This window comes from Notolabrus celidotus, chromosome 7, assembly GCF_009762535.1.
Source record: "Notolabrus celidotus isolate fNotCel1 chromosome 7, fNotCel1.pri, whole genome shotgun sequence".
In the NCBI taxonomy this organism is placed as follows: domain Eukaryota; kingdom Metazoa; phylum Chordata; class Actinopteri; order Labriformes; family Labridae; genus Notolabrus; species Notolabrus celidotus.
In genome coordinates this window covers 19,386,390-19,404,860 of record NC_048278.1, presented here as the reverse complement: position 1 = coordinate 19,404,860, position 18,471 = coordinate 19,386,390, and the positions used below count along the sequence as shown (strand labels likewise).

The following is an 18,471-nucleotide window of genomic DNA, read 5'->3' as shown; positions in this document are numbered from 1 at the left end:
CTGTAGAGTATTTCAACACTGTATATGATATTCATGTCGCTATCATGTCCACATTCAGATTCTGTTTGTAGTTGCGTTGAGGGGGGTTAGCTTAAGTCTCCACTCCGGTGTTCAACTTCTGTGCATTGATTTAGTGACTTTCACCAGATATCTGTTTTAATTAAGCAGTAAAGTATGTTTTTATCATTTATTTTATCCTGACTCATTCATGCAATCAAAAGTTATATGTAATAAATTGCATTACTTTGGTCTCATGTGGATCACTATGTTGGTTAATAGAGAAAGAGGAAAATGCTTGATGTTGAAAAATCTGTAGCACTACAATATGAAGTGTTGCATGAAGTGCTGCTAGTCCAAACATATTTCTATATTGATTTGAAGTCAATGAGTGTCAGTTTACATGCTACTGAAAAAAAATGCCATTATTTTCCTATCAAATATTTATGGAGCCACAAAGTCATAAAAAATTGATTTGTAATCAAATTAGTTGTGTTAAATGTGACATGCTTAGCATTTTTCTATAACGGTGTTCACTTAAATGTGCAAGTGTGCATGAATAAAATGGAGAGAAAAAAATACAACTTAGATAATGTGTCATATATCATTTTATTGTTGACTCCTACATTTTCCCTCGATAAAATCTAAGAATAAAGGGGCACTCACTGTGAGTGAGTGAACTGCTGTATATACACTGATGTCATACACTTTGTGTTTCAAAGAATAATTAAAATAATTGTTTTAGTATAAACAAATAAAAAATATAATATAGAAAACAGTCAGCGATAGTAACCATAACAATTATTTACTTTTCAATTCTGTATATAGTTTTCATTGATCATAAGCAGTGGTGGACAGTAACAGAGTAAATTTACTTGAGTACTGTACTTAAGTACATGTTTTGAGTATCTATACTTTACCTGAGTATTATGTTTTTGGGGGTACTTATTACTTTTACTCCACTACATTCAGAAGATAATTATTGTACTTTTTACTCCACTACATTTCTATCAATGCTCTAGTTACTCACTTCTTTTGCTTTGAAGTCAGTTCATGAGTTCCCTTCTCTTTTCTGAAAACTGATCCCTCGGTTGAACGTGGAGCTAACACAGAGCAAACTTCACTCAGTTCAGGCAGTTCATTTAGAGGTGGTAATGATGGCTATAATTATCCTCTTGAGCACACATGGCCATATCTTCAGCCCTTGTTTGAGGTTTTTGAAATGAAGAATGATACGTATCATTTGAAATGATCTCCCTGTTTCCCACTTTGCCCAAATGTACAAAAATTCACTGTCCAACCGGAGAAAGCGTGTTGAGCTATGTAACATTTGTTTCATTCCAGATGAACATTTCAAACTAAGGTGTCTGTGCTTGGAGTAACTTAGTTGCTGCTTTTATACCATGGTATAGTTTTAGAGATTTTAAGTAATGGTCTTGACTGTATTTATGTATTGTGAAAATACTACTTTTTGAGTACTTTGAATACTTCAGTATTTTTAAAAGCAAGTAGGCCTACTCAAGTAGGGGAGAACAGGGTTGGTTGTCACACTTTTTACTGTTTTGATGATTGCTCATCATCAAAACATCTTTCAATATTCATCACTACATTAAATTGAAGCTTAAGGTGTTGGCTTAAAATGTGTATCCCTCTCATTTTCCAACTCATTGTAACAAAGAGGCAATTAATTATCAAAGACACTCTGACACATTGTGACAACCAACCCCATCACGGGGATGGTTGTCACACACTATGGGGTTGGTTGTCACACACTATGGGGTTGGTTGTCACAATGGTATTTCAATGGGAAAAATCTTTTAAAAAAGGCAAGAAGGCAGAAATAAATTTGAAAGTTTAATTGCACTGACAAGTGATAGGCCTACATAACTTAATGCATTATAACATAAAATGAGCAAGGACCATGAACAGGAAACACATCTTTAGGCCAGCCTATATAACAACATGAAGAACCAAACAAATAGGCCGAACAATAATGGCTTACTCAACTAGGCTACATGCAGTCACTGTCTGAGTTACAGTGATGGCAAATGTAGGGTCTGCGCACTCCAACTAATTTCACCATGCATGATTTTGCCAATATAGGGGTTGGTTGTTACATGTGACAACCAACCACAAAGAGAAAGTGACGGCCAACCCCAACTGGATTTTTTTGCTAGCATCAAGGCTAACAACCATCTAACAACTACTGAGCTAGCTAATACAAATCTAAACTATAGCTTTCCCCTCACACTTTGTAAGGGTAACACTTGTTTTGTTATAAACCCATCATTTAAAAGCCTAGAAGAAAAATACTGAGGAGCTGAATATTTACAATTTGACATGAAAAACACAAAAAGTCCTCTCACCTCAAGTTCAGCTGTCTTACTCCAGAGAAGACTATGTAGGTGAACTCTGATCCTAATTCTGGAAATGTCCATACCCCAATTTGAGAGATAGTGCCCTCTGGTGGCGAGATATAACGAGTGTGCCAACCAACCCCGTTCTCCCCTACTTTAACTCAAGTAATAATTTGACAGAGCAACTTTCACTTGTATTGGAGTAATATTTGACCTGGAGTATCTATACTTTGACTTAAGTAATGAAGCCGTGTACTTTGTCCACCACTGGTAGCATGAAATAAATATGAATACACTAGAGATGAAGCCTGTACAAGGTTTATTATCGCTGCAGTGAGCAGCCTCAGCCTCTGGGGGGCAGTGATTGGTTGTAAGACTTTGTAGCTGCAGTCTGATGAACTCCGCAGAAGAAGAGGCGTCCTAGAGACAAGAGGAAGAAAATGACAGGGCGCGCGAAAAGAAAACCCAAATCCAGTCAGGTAATACATGGAGTTAGGACTCTCTCCTTTTGGCTGCTGAAATATCCATCAAAGTCGGTATTACTAGGCTCAGAACTATGTTATACATGTTTAGAGCACCGACAAAATAGCCTTCGTGCCACGCTGTGGGCAGAAGTGTTTGGCACGCTGTCTAAGCAGCAGTGGTCAGACGACAACATGGCAGCAGCACTGCTGTGCTGACTCCAACCACAAAGCAGATTGCAGACATGTTCACAGCTAGCTAATGTGGAGACCTTGTTAACATTACAATGTTTGTTGCTTTACTAAATCCTGCAGCGGAACAGATATCAGATACCAGAACAGATATATGGTACAGATGCTGGTCTGCAGAGAAACGGGTGGGTTGTCTTGAGTTGATTCGTGGTTCCCACAAAGGCAATATATCAAAGTGTCCTCAGGTCTGACATTGGTTAGCAAAGTTTCACGCAGTTTGTTGAAAATGTATTTCACCTTTACTTGTTTAACCGGCTGTTTTTGTTCCCGTGAACTACCGACTCTCTGCTGTATGTGGAGTTATGTCGATTCACTGAGTTTGATCTTTTTCCCTTTGTTATTGACTCTGATTCTGAATCAGACACACAAACTTTATCATTTGTCTTCTCTACTTGCCAAGTACTAGACCTCTAATGCAGTGGTGTCCAAACTTTTTTCAAAGAGGGGCACATTTGATGTTGTCAGAATACCTCAGGGCCAGTGGCTCCTACTGAGACTTAGTAATCCTAAAAGTTACATATGAAATATCTATTAAATAACAATTATTTTAAATTTGTTCTCAATAAATCAGTAACTAGGTTGTCCCGAGTTCTCCACAAGCCACGTAAACATTAGAACACTTTATCTTCTTCTGGAGGAAAATGTTTTTTAAAAGGGTCGGGCAATGTGGGAAAAATAGTGTCTCATTATTTTCCTCTTTTCATGTTGTTTTTAAGACTGTTCTGACCAGACAACATTTTTAGAACAAAATAACTATTTTCCTACATTCTGAAGATTTTTTCTGCACCAAATTTGGCCTTTTCTGCACAATTTCATAATTTTGATCTTGTCTTGTATCCTCTTCTGTGTCTTCTGAACTTTTAGTGTTCATAAAGAACATTTTCACATCATGATAAAAACATTATTTTGAAAACCTGTCAACTTTAAGAGTTCTTGTGTTTCTTCTTTATTGTCGTCTTGCAGAATTCCCAGAGCTTTGGCTTTGGACAAGAAGTCCATATGAAGCTTTTTGAGACGTTTCTGGTTGACTTTAGTTTTGTTTGAAACTGCAAATGTACAGATGATTCAGAATGTGATTAATTTCTGTGCTATAATTAGCACGTTGTAAGATGCTAGCTTGGGGCCATAAATAAATGGACCTTGGGCTGCGATTGGCCCCCGGGCCGTACTTTTGACATGCCTGCTCTAAGGTGTTACGTATCCATTTGTCTCAACCTCTTTACATTGGGCTTAGATCAGGAATAATTGTGTTGATCTATATCACTTTCAACAGTGCCGATACCAATAATTAAAAATCAGGTTGGCCGATACATGATGCGGATTTAATAAACACTGCATTTAATTAAATACAACACTTTATTCATAATAATAAACAACATTCCTGAACTTGAATGAACATTTTGCTGAATAGATGTAGACCGAAAAATGTTTGGCTCAGTGGACTTCTGTAGTCATCTGTAATTATGAAGATAGAAAATGAATACAAGGTCAATATTTGGCTTAAACACAAAGTCATGTATAGTTTAATTCCAACATTCCATGCACATTAGAACATGACTAATATTAATGTCAGAAACAACATTTAACTCCATTATTCTAACGATGTATATTAAACCCTTGCCAGTAACAGTTTTAGACTTGATATGCTGTCATTTAGGATGGGGAAAACCTGTTATTGTTTTGAAAAGACGATGGTGAATCTTTCTCTAATAAAAGAACGTGTTTATATACTTTTGTCCTAACATCATCAAGTCTCCAAGTGTCCAGGGTATTTGGTTATCCCGTGGGGTTTGCAAAATTCATAATGCACAAAAACCTTGCTACTTTAACAGTTCTTTGTCCTGCAACACACTTCTCAGGAGTCAGGCACAGGCAATGGGGAAGTAAAGAAAACCCGCACAGATGAATCCAAAGAAGTGCCATTATCGGAGGTGAATTCAGAGCAACGCGATGACATAATGCAACTGTACAAGCTCCCAATGCCAGAGGATCTGTACCACTTCTGGGACTTTTGCAAGGAGCTATGTCCTGACAGCCCTTGTGGTAAGCTGACTCTACTAACAGTGTGTTGTGTCACATTAGCACTAAAGGACAGAGGGTTCACCTGGCATTTAATCCATTTTCTGTCTGTATAGATAGAGAACAGGATGAGACTTTATGTAGCCAATAGATGCCCGGGGGAGAGGGCTAGATGGGCAAGTGCCCTACAAGACCATCTGTAAAACGTACACAGTACCAACCCAGCATTTAAGAAACCCACTGACTAACTTAAAACTGTAACAACAAAAAGACAAGATCTAATTTTCGCTGCACGAAGAAGAACATTTTATTACTTTACAATTTAATTATTAGTACAGGCATTTGTACATTTTCTGACTTAAACTTTAGTCCTTAGATGGAACGGTGCTGTCGGATTTATACAGGACATGGTGAAATATCAGGACAAGGTGGGGACATTGTGAACTATCCCTTAACTTAAATCCTAACATTGATCTGACAGAAATCCTAAACCTCACTGGACTTGGGCATGCATTTTTAGGCTTTTATTGTGTATTGAAAAATATTTGCAAAGCATTGGGACAGGGGCATGTTTAGCATTTTGTTGCATCCCCTTTTCTTCTGACAACACTTTATATGTCGAGGAACCAATAGTTCAGTGTTTTCTTTGTTATATATTTTTGTTTCATGATGTGCCAAATGTTTTCACTGGATGACAAGTTGGTCATCATAAGTTTAATACGTACAGAATGTGGTGTGGCATTGTTCTGCTGAAATATATAAGGTCTTCCCTGAATAATGCTGCATATGTTGCTCCAAAATTTGCACGCGTTCAGTATTAATGCTGCCGTCTTAAATTTAGAAGCTGCACACGCAATTGCCAATTATTCACCCCCCTACCATTCCAGATACTGGCTTTTGAAGTCTTCACTGATAAGCTTGGGGGTCCCTCTTCTCTTTAACCCTCCTGTTATGTTCTGGGTCAGATTGACCCATTTCAACATTAACCAAAAAATAGAAAATTGTTGAAAGTATTTTTTCGGTATGAAACTTTCTCTGCTTGGCTTAATCAGCGTAATCAACATATAAAATTAAAATGGTTCATTTAACATATTTACAAACCCCCCCTGCATATTTATATTACATAGATACTGTTCGTGGGTCAATTTGACACAGCAGTCAAAGTGGAGGCTAAAGGGGGTCAGAAGTGTCAAATACTAATTGTTTATTTGCAACTGTCTGACATAGTTCACCCCAATCACAAAAACGAACATGAAAAACGAGTGACTTATCCTCATTGAACCATCATCTGTGTGAACTAAAAAACACCATTGCACTAAATATTGATTTAAATGGTTAGTAATGGAGTTAATAATGAGATAGATGAAATTATATAGGGATTTTTTGGGTCCTGACACTTTTGGATAATTCAATTTGCCCCGGGTCAAGTTGACCCAGGAATATTATTGCTGTTCCTGAGAAACGAACATAACAGGAGGGTTAAAGCAGAGGACTTGGCATCCATGATTTCCTAAAATAATTTCAAATTTGGATTTGTCAGAAGCAGAGGACATTTTTCTACTTAGCCGCAGTCCATCTTAAATGGGCCTGGGCCCGGAGAGGTTGCCAGCGTTTCCACATCATGTTTAAATATGGTTTCCTCCTTGTATGGACCAGTTCCTCTAACCTGAACTGGGTATGCAGTGACAAATTGCGTTCACAGACAATGGATTTAGGGAGGAATGTTAAGCCCATGCAGTTGTTTCCAACAGTGTAATGTCTGTCTTTTTTACACTGAGGAACATTATTCCAAAACTTTTTGAACTATTTCCTATCAAAATCTCTCACAGAGTGGTAATCCTCTTCCCATCTTAATTTCCGAGAGACTCAGCCTCTCTGGAATGCCATCTGTAACCCAGTCATGTTACCAACCAGTTGCAAAATAACCTGGACATGTTTCTCCATGAGCTTATATTATAATATATATTGTTTAATAGGTGCACTGAAAGACACACTTGGGTTGCAGCTGGTTGGTCCCTTTGACATCCTGGCTGAAGCTCACAAAGACTCCAAAAATCCTCAGCCCAACTTCCACCTTCATTGGAGGTATTTTTATGACCCGCCTGAGTTCCAGACCATCCTCCGGGGGGTTGAGGACAGTCAGCACCACATTGGCTATTACAGGTACTTAACATACTGTACATCTTTGTTTCAAAGGGTTAGAGCTTGAACCAGAAAGTGCTTTACTTGACTGAGCTATTGATTGTGCTAGTGTGGAAATTAGAAATACACATATGTCTACATTAGCAGGAGTGGCTTTGATTTACTAAATCGCAATGTTCCTCAAAACTCAGAGATACACCGGACTCCCTGCCTTCTTTTGTCGGGGAAAATGATGCAAAAAAAGGCTACACTATCACACAGATGGGGGACAATGTGTTTGCTGCTGTCCTGTGAGTATACCATGTGTTAATTAAGCTGTGTCAAATTTTCCAGGACATGATCAATAAATTCAATACTAATACGGCACTTACCACTTGCTCTTAACAGTGATGTCAAATGCCCTGCATGTTATATTACCTAATGTGTATCCCCTTTTTCTGTCCTCCATCAGTCTGTATCTGCTGAAGAGGAGGAAAGAGCGGGGCAGCGTGAAAAAAGGTGGAGATGATTTGGAAAGCTTAGAGACACAGCTGAAGGACAGGGCAGAGAAGCTGGGCTTGTCTCTAGAACAGAAGACCAAAGGCATGAAACTGAGGGACAAGAAGGTAACAAAGTCAACCACAAGTAACAAGAACATCCAGTCTCAGGAGCTTCTTTTCAGGTTACCAAAAGGTTCACAAAGCCTACTGTTTATATTTTCAACAAGGTTTAAAGTCTTGTGAAGATTAGACTTACTGGTCTGCTGACTTCATAAAGCCACACCTGTTTTACAGATGTTTATAGAGGTTACACCCATACCTTTTTTACTGCGTGACTTATCAACGTACCACCTGTAATTCAGCATTAAGATAATTTTTTATTATCCTATGCAATTATTAGATACTCTGCTTACAGCTGTGTAATGGTCAAATTGACATTTGCTATTTTTTAAACAAGTTCCAAGTACTTTGTCATGGTATGTGCCTGGCAGGCAGAAGTATTCCACAGCCATTTATCAATCCTGTATCGTGTAAGGTTGTGTTTAACTCTTGATCTAATCCTTCAATAGTATAATCGCAGTCATTGCTTTGGACGGATTACCAATCACCTCCCATCACATGACTGTCATTTGATAGAATGCAAGAACATATATTCTATTTGTTGTGGTCATATTTTCAAAACCAAAGGATGTGTTTGATAAAAGTGCTTTGCTCAAAACGAAGCAGCAACCTCCAGCCGCAAGGTTTGAAGCCAATGCGGAAGTGTTAAAAACTGCAGTTTCTCAAGTGCGCGCTTGAGGCTGACTCCGGAAGTACCGGAAACCACATACACACAAATTCAAAAAAGCTGATCTAAACATGTTGTACAAACAACGAGTGTAGTCTGGATAGCTCATTTCTCGATCAGCACACACTGTACAGGTATTTTTTTCATAACGTAGCAATTTCGAAGATATTAAGATTACAAGTATTCCATTATGAGAGGCACAGTTGACTTGATTGACAGGCAGGACCACTGTAGCTGTTGGCTAGGATGCTCAAAGCCCGCCTCTTTACCTAACACTAGCTTGAAAGCAGTTTGGTTAAGTCCAGCATTTCCAATATGGCTCCTGCCAAAGATCGGCTTCAAAACAGGGCTTCAGAAACAGATGGGTGACGTCACGGATACTACGTCCATTATTTATTCAGTCTATGCTCCAAACTGACCATACAGGAGTTAATTAGAAACCTTTTGTAACCGCACAGGTGGTCACCAAGACATTTCACACTGCTGGCATCGTTGTGCCTGTAGACAAGAACGATGTAGGATACAGAGAACTACCTGAAACAGATGGTAAGCTACTGCACTGAACCGTAATTCTTATAATTCAACTCAAAATTAATAAAGGAATATTTGCCACTTTTCTATCTTATCAATTGATATTTTTTCCTTCATGCACAGCTGGTCTTAAAAAGATCTGTAAAGCTATTGCTGAAGCCCGGAATGATGAAGAGCGCGTCAAAGCCTTTGGACCTCTCCAGGAGATGATCACGTTTGTTCAGTTTGCCAACGATGAGTGTGACTACGGCATGGGCTACGAGCTAGGAGTAGATCTCTTCTGTTTTGGATCTCATGTGAGTCTCACAAAGTGATGCATGAAATTCTTCACACAATGAAATATGGTTGCTCTTCTGTTTCCATGAATACTGAATTTCACATTTTAACTTCTGTGGCTTCCCTGGGGTCCTCTTCAACATTGTTGTATATGCACCATGCTCCTGTGTTTGCAGGTGCTCCTCACGAATCCAGCAACATCATCTTTGATTTCATTTCTCTCCACAGTATTTCCACAAGGTTATAAGGCAACTTCTGCCCATGGCCTACAACTTGCTGAAAAGAAACTTGTTTGGAGAAATTCTTGAGGCCCACCTCTCCAGCCGTAGCCATGATGACCTGGACCAACTCTCTGCACAATAAGAAAAACAGTCTCACAGACTCTTCAGTTCTAGCTTTTATAAGATTTTCTCCACCATATGTTACCGTCCTCTGTTTGTCATTGTTAATGTGTTGGTGGTTCTGGTGCTGCTTTCTTTTATTTGAACCATTTTGATGATATCTTGATTGTAAAATATAGGTAGATGTCTAATAAAGTATTTTTTTTATATTTACTAGTCTAATATTTGAGCGTATCTCATTGAATCCTTAGTAATGGGTTCAACCCCAGGTCGTGATACAGTCAGTCTGTTCTGCCCCTTAGTTTGATCTTTAGAAATAAATCCTCAAAGCATGATCTATTTTACCATGGCTTCAGCCACTGCCATCAAATCACATGAAAAGGCTTGTAGAACAACAAGCAGTGTCATACTACTCACTGAAAACAGAGGGCAGTGTTGCTTATAGAAAAAGGGTCAGCATTGATCACACTCTATGTGAAAGACCTATCGCTACCAAACTGGCTGAGTCATCAGGTGCCTTAGCTGACTCAGCAGTCAGTGTGCAATCATTCACACTGATTGGGTAAAAGCTTTTCAGAGAATGGTCTGTAGTTATCATTAAAATTGCCATGACATAATCAACAATGGGTTCCAGCATACATGAAAATATAATAGAACCCACAGGAAGTACGGCCAGATTAACCTGCATACTGACCCCAAGGCAAACCTTTGCTATTGGCCCTTGTGACTTCTGGTTATTTGGAGGTGTACGGCATACAGCTCATCATTTAAATGATAACACAACTTTATTAATGTTTGTACAATATGAAATTATAACATTTTTATTCTACATTTGTATGGGAATACTTAAGTATTCAAAGTCTTTCTTAAAAAATCTCAAAACGTATTTTCACAATACATAAATGCAGTCAAGAATACATAAAGTACATTCAGTTACATTATGTTTATTTAGAAACCATTACTTGAAATCTCTAAAAAAATATCCCATGGAATAAAAACCGCAACTAAGTTACTAAAGGCACAGAAAACTTAGTTTGAAATGTTGATCTAGAATGAATGAAACAAATGTTACGTAGCTCAACACGCTTTCTCAGGTTGGACAGTGAATTTTTGTGCAGAGTGGGAAACAGGAAGAACATTTCAAACGACATGTATCATCCTTAATTTCAAAAACCTCTAACACGGGCTGAAGATATGGCCATGGATGCTCAAGTGGAGAATTATAATTAATCATTACCACCTCTAAATGAACTGCCTGATCTGAGTGAAATTTGCTCTGTGTTTGCTCCACATTCAACCGTGGAGACGTACAATATACAGGAATGGCTAAACAACCAAACAGAACTACACAAACACATTTTACTGTCTTAAGGATCAGATTTCAGAAAACAAAAGGAAATTCATGAGCTGACTTCAAAGCAAAAGTAGTGAGTAACTAGAGCATTGATAGAAATTTAGTGGAGTACAAAGCTTAATAATTGTTTTCTAAATGTAGTGGAGTAAAAGTAATACGTTTCACCAAAAAATATTACTCAGATAAAAGTACAGATATTCAAAAAATGTACTTAAGTACAGTACTCAAGGAAGTTTACTTTGTTACTGTCCACCACTGCCGCACAATAAGTGACCTATAGGCTCTTTGTAGGCCTAGGCCTATTTCTTTTTTGAGGCTCACATATTTAGCAGTCAATCAAACACTGGACCTATTTCATGGCTGTGTGTTTATGTTGTAGTATGTCCTTCTCCCTATCCATGTTTCCGTTTGCTAAAAGCAAACACCGAGGGCATTCTGAGAGTGGATAAATTCAAACATCTGCCATGGAATATTTTGGCTACACTGTCAACGCTGTCTGAACAAGTTTTTTTTTAGAATTAACATGAATTCGTACACCTCTTTCTCCGCCTCACCTCCTCCACAGGACTCCTGCCTGGTTTTTATATGTCTCCAGGACATTATTGATTTTGCCCTGTCAACCTCCATTAAATTTGCAGCTCAGTGAAGACACACAGGCCTTAGTGCGGGCGTAAGGAAAGAGAGATATTGGATTATGTAAGATCAACACAACGTGCCTGGGCTGTGATGATTTCATTGTCGTGTAAACAACCGTACAGTTTTCATTGAATCAAGGACAACACAGTTAACTTTTCCGTCTGATGCGACTAACGCTGCAGAAGGAGCACCAAAGGGAGGGGGGCTACAAAAAGCAAAACAGGAGCGCACTACTGCTTGTCGTTGCGTTCACTGACCCTGGTTGTGTTGGTCATCATAGCATTTTGGTCATAAGTGTGTTAGTTGTTACAGGATTTATATTTGCCGGTGGCGCTGTTATTCCTGGCGCTACAAAATATGAGTAAACATAGCCACATTATGTTGCTGTTCTACGTGTCGAGGTAAGCAGTTAAACACGTCTCTACAGTATGTTTTTAAAGAGTGATAATGCTACTACTTAAATTAGCAAATTTAGATCATAAAACACCTGCAACATATAATATGTCTCTTTCACCATTGCTCCACTTCCGCATAGATCCCATTGCTGTAGCGAGCTGAAGTGTGTAGAAATTACCGTTTCTTAGATTGATTATGCTAATGAAGGACCATCTGCCAAGTTTCCGACTTCACGTAAAAGCACCACGGATCCTGCGGAGTTTCGGGGAAGCGCATCTTGACGCGCGTTCACATTTCTCTACTCACACGCGCGCAAGTATACAGCAACACACCGCGAGCATCCCTGAACGGAGGGAGCGCTCGTTTTGGTTTCACAATCTAGAAGAATCCCTGTGTTACAATTTTCCACGTTTAATAACAGACTGTCTGCCGCCGCAGAATGATCCCGGGCCCTGCCCATCCTTCTGGACTGTGAGGCCCGCACAGAAATCCACCTTGCACCCGGCAGAAGGACCCTCAGTGACCGCTACGCCTACAGCAGCAGCAGCGGCAGCCAGCCCGAGACAGAATGTCAAGTAGCCCGGAAGAAAGTCGTTCAAGGGGCGGCGGCTCCAACTGTGACCTGAAGCTGGCCTCTTCAAGCAACACATCCCCGGAGGGTGGACCTCCACCACCGCTGCACCAGAACCGAATACGGCAGGTGGGTGTCCGTCCGCAGCCTGCTCTCTGCATTGACTAGCCCAGTCAGCCGTGTAAAGAGCAGCCCGCACCGCTGCTGATGCTGAGGCAGAGCAGTCAAAGGCGTTGCCGTGCTCAGGCAGGCGATCTGAAACATTTTCTCAGATGTTGCATTGAATGACTTTAAATTAGCTTCAAATGGGAACAAGCTTATCTGCAGGCAAAATACCATCTGTTTTGATAAGAGACTTAAAGTGATGCGCTTCAGGGTGATACTGTGATAATACCAAAATAGGCCAATTGTTCCAGTTGTTATGGCCGTCAAAATAAACACCACCAGACTTGCACTGACTCCACTAGTTACTATCACTGGACAAGCTTCAGTGTGGGATGTTTACGTCTTCAGATATACAGTAGCTCTAAATTAACTGGGACTATAAATGCCTGAATGGTAAGAGAAAGTGATTGTCTTATTTGCTTTGAACCCCAAAAACGACATGGCAGAAGTAGTTAATCAAGCTCTGCTTACTCTACTAGTGCTTATTTTAGCAGTAGGTCTGTTTCAACATTCTGCCTGAGAGGCATCTTCAAAGGCTTGTTTACTTGTTCTGATTTAGCACATTCCATGGTAAAGACTGTATTTGTGTGTGTACACTGTTTATACCCATATGTGCTCTCTCAGGGCTTGGCTAATTTGCCATTAAGTCTTTCTGTCCTTGTGTAGAGGAAATTCTAACATTGCTTCTTCCTCCTTCCCCATCCTGTACATTACAACTTCACCACATAAATTTATTGCTAAGACTGTGCTGCATTTTAATAAATTGATTCACTGTTGTACCTCATTTATAGAAAATATATTAATGAAATCACTTTATTTGGCTTTATCCTTGAGTCTGTTTTGTAAAATGCGAATCTTTAACAAGAAATATAAATGTTTAGTATAAATATCTAGATTTGGTGATGTAGTGTGTTTATGTATTCAAAGTGAGTCAGGGCATGGTAGATGGCCGTTTCCTGTCTCACTGCACTCTCTCAGGCTAATGTGATTTCAGTAATGGACTGTAGTGCTACACACACACACACACACACACACACACACACACACACACAAATACACACACTTAAGTCTCTTCCTTTGGGGTGGGGCCATTGTGCTCACTTACTTTGGATGTAATCAGTAGTTTTTGTAAATGCAAAACTAAAGATTTTGCAATATTGTACTGTTTACATCATCTTAAAATATCTAACCTTTTAGATGGAAGCAGAGTTTTACTTTTACTGTGAAGTTGTCCCGATTACCTCTGAAATTCAAGCTGTTATATTTTTTTATTCTATTTTTTGTCCTACTTTTGGCAGCTAAAACAGCATGTGTGCTGGAAACAGTTAAATGATAACCTCACCCACATCAAGTTAAAACACAAGACTTTCCCAGAACTCCTACTCTCCCAAGAGGTTGTTTTCTGTAAATTCAACAATCACCACATAAGGCGACCAAGAATCTTTTTTTTTTCATCTTTTAAAAGGCAAACATCTCTAACTATCTAAGGCGTCTGGGTGGTGCCGGGGAACAGTCATTTAATATTGCAGATCTATGTCATGCAGTGCCTCCAACTTAGCCCCACTTATCGATTTCAAGAGGCAGTTGTGATTAATGATCATGTTCTTGTTGTGACATAAGTTACTCTCTTCTTACAGGTTGGTCTGCCCTCACTTATTCTTTCTGCTTAGACCTACTGGCAGGATGACATGGGTGTGTACAGATTGTTATTTTCCTTAATCTAGAGTTGAAGGGATAAACTTCAGGTAGAGTTAGACAGTGGAACACAGGTTTCCAAGTTTTGGCATTGTTTATCTGCTTTAGCATTGTAAAAAGGAACTGCACACCCACAAGAGTAAAGCTGGGAGAGGCTATGCCATGAATTCAGAATGGTCCTTAAACACCACAGATACCAACTGATGATGGTAAATTGTTGTGTAGGATGGTGCAATAGAAGAAGACTACTACTCAAACATAGTCTGTAAGTGCCCTCAAAGTTCTCACAACAGTTCTCACAACAGTTCCCAACAGGCAAAATGAGTGAAAACCATAGACTGTATAAAATATGGATGTAGTATCCGTGACGTCACCCATCTGTTTCTGAAGCGCTGTTTTGAGGCCAATCGGCGGCCATATTGCTGCTGTCGAGCAATTGTGGCGTAAAGAGGCAGGCTTTGAGCCTCCTAGCCAACAGCTACAGTGTTCCCGCCTTCCGATGAAGTCAGCTGTGCCTCTCATTGGAAAACTGGTCATCTCAAATTCTTCGAAATTGCCACGTTAGAAAAAAATTCACCGCCCGTACAGTGTGTGCCGATCGAGAAATGAGCTATCCAGACTACACTTGTCTTTTGTACCAGGCTGTAAACATGTTTATTTCTGCTGTGAAGATCGTCTTTTTTGAATTGGTGTGTATGTGGTTTCCGGTACTTCCGGAGCCAGCCTCAAGCGGATCCTCGATGAACTGCAGTTTTTAACACTTCAGCATTGGACTCATATTTTGAGACCAGAGGTTGCCTCTTGGTGAAAACATGGGTCTGGGTGTCCAATTGTCCAATAAAAGTTAACTTTAATTATGAAGCACTTTGTGATGTCTACTCTTGCTAAATTAATTAACTTCACTTATGAATTTTCCTCCTTATTTGTAAATTATTTAGTTTTTTAAGAGGAAGCAGAATTCCACAAAAAACTACAAACACTGCCCTGAGTTAGCCCCATACTAGCTTACAAAGATTGTCCAGCTAGCATTTAAGCAAAAGTTAGCCATTTAACAAATCCAGCAGATGCAGAGCAACATTAGTAATCATTTGGGGAGATGTGCCTCACCATCTGATAAACCCAGGTCGTATCATGATTGGTGGTTGCCGATACGATTAAAGGACGATATTTGTTCATTTAGAACGATACAATATGAAACGATTCAGTGACTTGAAATCGATTCAGTAACATTTTAGCCTAAAATTCAACCAGTGTGACTGAAATAAGTACCTTGATACAGGACAGTCCTAGATTCCTGTTGTTTCTTGTACGGGAATCGGGTATAAATCAATTATGGATATAAACAAACAAATAAACAACAATTAATGGAAAATGCATTCACATTTTATTTGAATACAGTGCATTTACATATCCTTCAAACAGCCTGCGACTTATTTAGAACATCTCTGTCTTTGCGAAAGCCAAAGTGTTTCAACACGCTAGACTGCAATGGTGGCTTGATAATTTCTCGCTCACCGGCTTCTCCTCTGCCATCCGCCATGCTATGTTTTGTCGTCTGCTGGCGCGTGGTGATGACGCCGCAGACAGGCAGCCTGAATTGAGTTACGTTTAACATCTTTATCATTAAAAGTGCAAAAAATCACATCCATGTAAAGTCTGCCATACTTAAATCCAATGCGTTATTTCCTAGTATAGATACAATCGTTTTATCACCTTTTAAAACGACGTTAGATCGATATATGTCGATCGATATAGGCCAACTTGCCGAGCACAGGTCGATGTAGTTGGATCATAGGAATATAAATCGATACATCGATGTAGGAGATGAATCATTACACCCCTTCCCAGGTCTGTAATGACTTGCCTTTTAGCTTTGGGTTTGGTCTTGTGGTTCCTGTGGATATACGTTTTTATAGCTTGCTAGATGTTGACTTTGGTCACCAACTAGCTGCTTCTTTGTCTGTCAGCAGTGTGAGCATGTAAGTTAGCTTAAAGTGAGTGTTTTTGACCCCCCCCCTTTTTTATTGCTGAAAATATTCCGTTTAGCTTTTGGCATTTTTTTGGGGGGGGGCAGTGAGACCGAAGGGATTTGCGTGCAGTAAAACCAAAATAATAAGCTAAGAAGCGAAGAAAGTTTCAGAGAGCTGAAGAGTAGGGTGACAAGCTTCTTGTAGTGAGTCTGTGTGTTTCCACATTGGGTCATTTACTTCTGTCGCATTGCCAAAAATGTATCAACAGAACTATGGTGTTATATTTGAATTGTTTATCTTGCCATAGTAACATAATTCAGGTGGTAGCTGTTTTACTTGAAAGGTGTCCTTAAAATAATTCTGTCTTATTTTTAGTGTTTTGTTGCATCTTTCCCTTTCAGTCATTTTTATTGATTACAGATTTATTTGTCCGATTCCACAAAATGGGTCTTACCAGATACAGTAACGTGACTTAAAGGGGTAATCCTCACACCATGGCTTGGGATATTTTTAAGGTGTTGTCTGCCTCCTTTTCACAAACAAACCCATTACTATGTCTCTAATTTACCCTGAGTTAACAGGATATTGACTCTGTAGAGACACAATGCTGAGTTTCTTGATTCATATTTGCAGTGATTTTAAAAGAGCCCACAAAACTCTAGTCATCTCCATCTCTGCTGGTAACTCTAAAAGGCTAGATTTCAACCATAGTTATGTGGAAATGTATGTTTACAGTTTTACAGTAAAAAGACACCTTCAGGCTGGTGGAGGATGTGTGATAAAGATGTGTGAGTAATGGAAATCATCACTTCTAGGTAAAGGAAGCTTCAAATGAAACGTGGCTGGGAAATGCTGAGAAAGACAGAAATAACAGATCAATGCATGTGAGACAAAAGAGAAAGTGACAAAGGGACACAGTGAGACGTGAGGCTCTTAGTTGCGGATCTAAAAATACTTCTGGTCTCTCGCGTGATTGTCCTGGAGAAAAATAGCTTCTTCCTCACCAAGTGGCTGTGTCCATATCTCTATGCTCACTCAACCTGTGTCACTGAGCATTTACTCGCAGTGCTGGCCTGTTCGAGTGCTTACCGCAGTCTTTCTTGTCTATTCTTCTCTGCCTCATACTCTGTCAGCTCTCTGCCTATGGTAGTTTACTTTGCTGTGGTCTAATAGTGGATCCTTGAGAGTGTAGTTTGCAGAGATCAATCCAGGACTGGATTTTTATGTCCACTGCATTCAGGTACTGTAATTGAAATCTTAGCACCTCAAGGGTTCAGTTGAGACTTACTGGCCATCTTAAGTTTTCAGTTTGGATCCAGCAGGAAAAAATACAAATGAAAGGAGGCTCTTAACTCCATTTTTTCCTTGTCTTCTTGGCGGTCATTCAAATTGATCCAGCACTTCCCTCACAAATACCCCATTCCCTCCTTTTTCCCTGTCTGCCCCACCTCACTCTACACCCCAGGTCTTAAGACTCAGATCCTCATTTGCCAGGAGGTCAGATTTCACTGCAGCCTTTTGAAATTTTCCTCTGTCTCTTCCCCGCCTCTCTGTCTGTCTCTCTTCTGCCTCACTGTATCTGCTTGCCTATCTGTCTGTCTGTCTCTCTCTCTCTCTCCACTGGGAGTGGTATGATGGGATTCTGCAGGAAGGGAGTCCTAATGGAGCCATGGCCTTCATTGCATTACCTCTGAACAGCTAGAGTTAGAGAGAGACACACACACACACACACACACACACGCACACACGCACACACACACACACACACACACACACACACACACACACACACACACACACACACACGCACAAACATGAACACACACCCACATGTAGCCTCAGCTGGCCCTTAATGCATAATGTCAAACTTTGGCCAAATAGGGTCTATTCGGCACAATTTTACGAGGTGCATGTACCTATAAACACCCAAACATGACTGTATTTACCAAAGCTGTGAGAGTACCTGTCCGGTAAATAAATAGTGCTTACGCAGAGACCTGTGAATGGCCACGCGTCATTGATCCAGTATCTTAGCTGATGGT

The 18,471-nt window shown here is 39.7% G+C and overlaps 2 protein-coding genes across 2 annotated transcripts in view; both read left to right on the top strand.

The window, feature by feature from the left end:
- The first annotated feature begins 2,701 nt into the window (after positions 1 to 2,701).
- On the top strand, positions 2,702 to 9,864 carry LOC117815786 (histone PARylation factor 1). Its single transcript, XM_034687706.1, has 8 exons — positions 2,702 to 2,833; positions 4,927 to 5,110; positions 7,063 to 7,249; positions 7,420 to 7,518; positions 7,680 to 7,833; positions 8,953 to 9,040; positions 9,149 to 9,321; positions 9,530 to 9,864. The coding sequence occupies exons 1-8, from the start codon at positions 2,795 to 2,797 to the stop codon at positions 9,662 to 9,664; spliced, it is 1,059 nt and encodes a 352-aa protein (XP_034543597.1). The 5' UTR covers positions 2,702 to 2,794; the 3' UTR covers positions 9,665 to 9,864.
- Positions 9,865 to 12,298: 2,434 nt separating this feature from the next.
- The window catches only part of LOC117815785 (ankyrin-2-like), an 81,588-nt gene continuing 75,415 nt past the window's right edge, over positions 12,299 to 18,471 (top strand). The window contains exon 1 of the mRNA XM_034687704.1: positions 12,299 to 12,728. Coding sequence (XP_034543595.1) covers positions 12,597 to 12,728 — 132 coding nt within the window. The 5' untranslated portion in view covers positions 12,299 to 12,596. The remainder of the gene's footprint in view (positions 12,729 to 18,471) is intronic.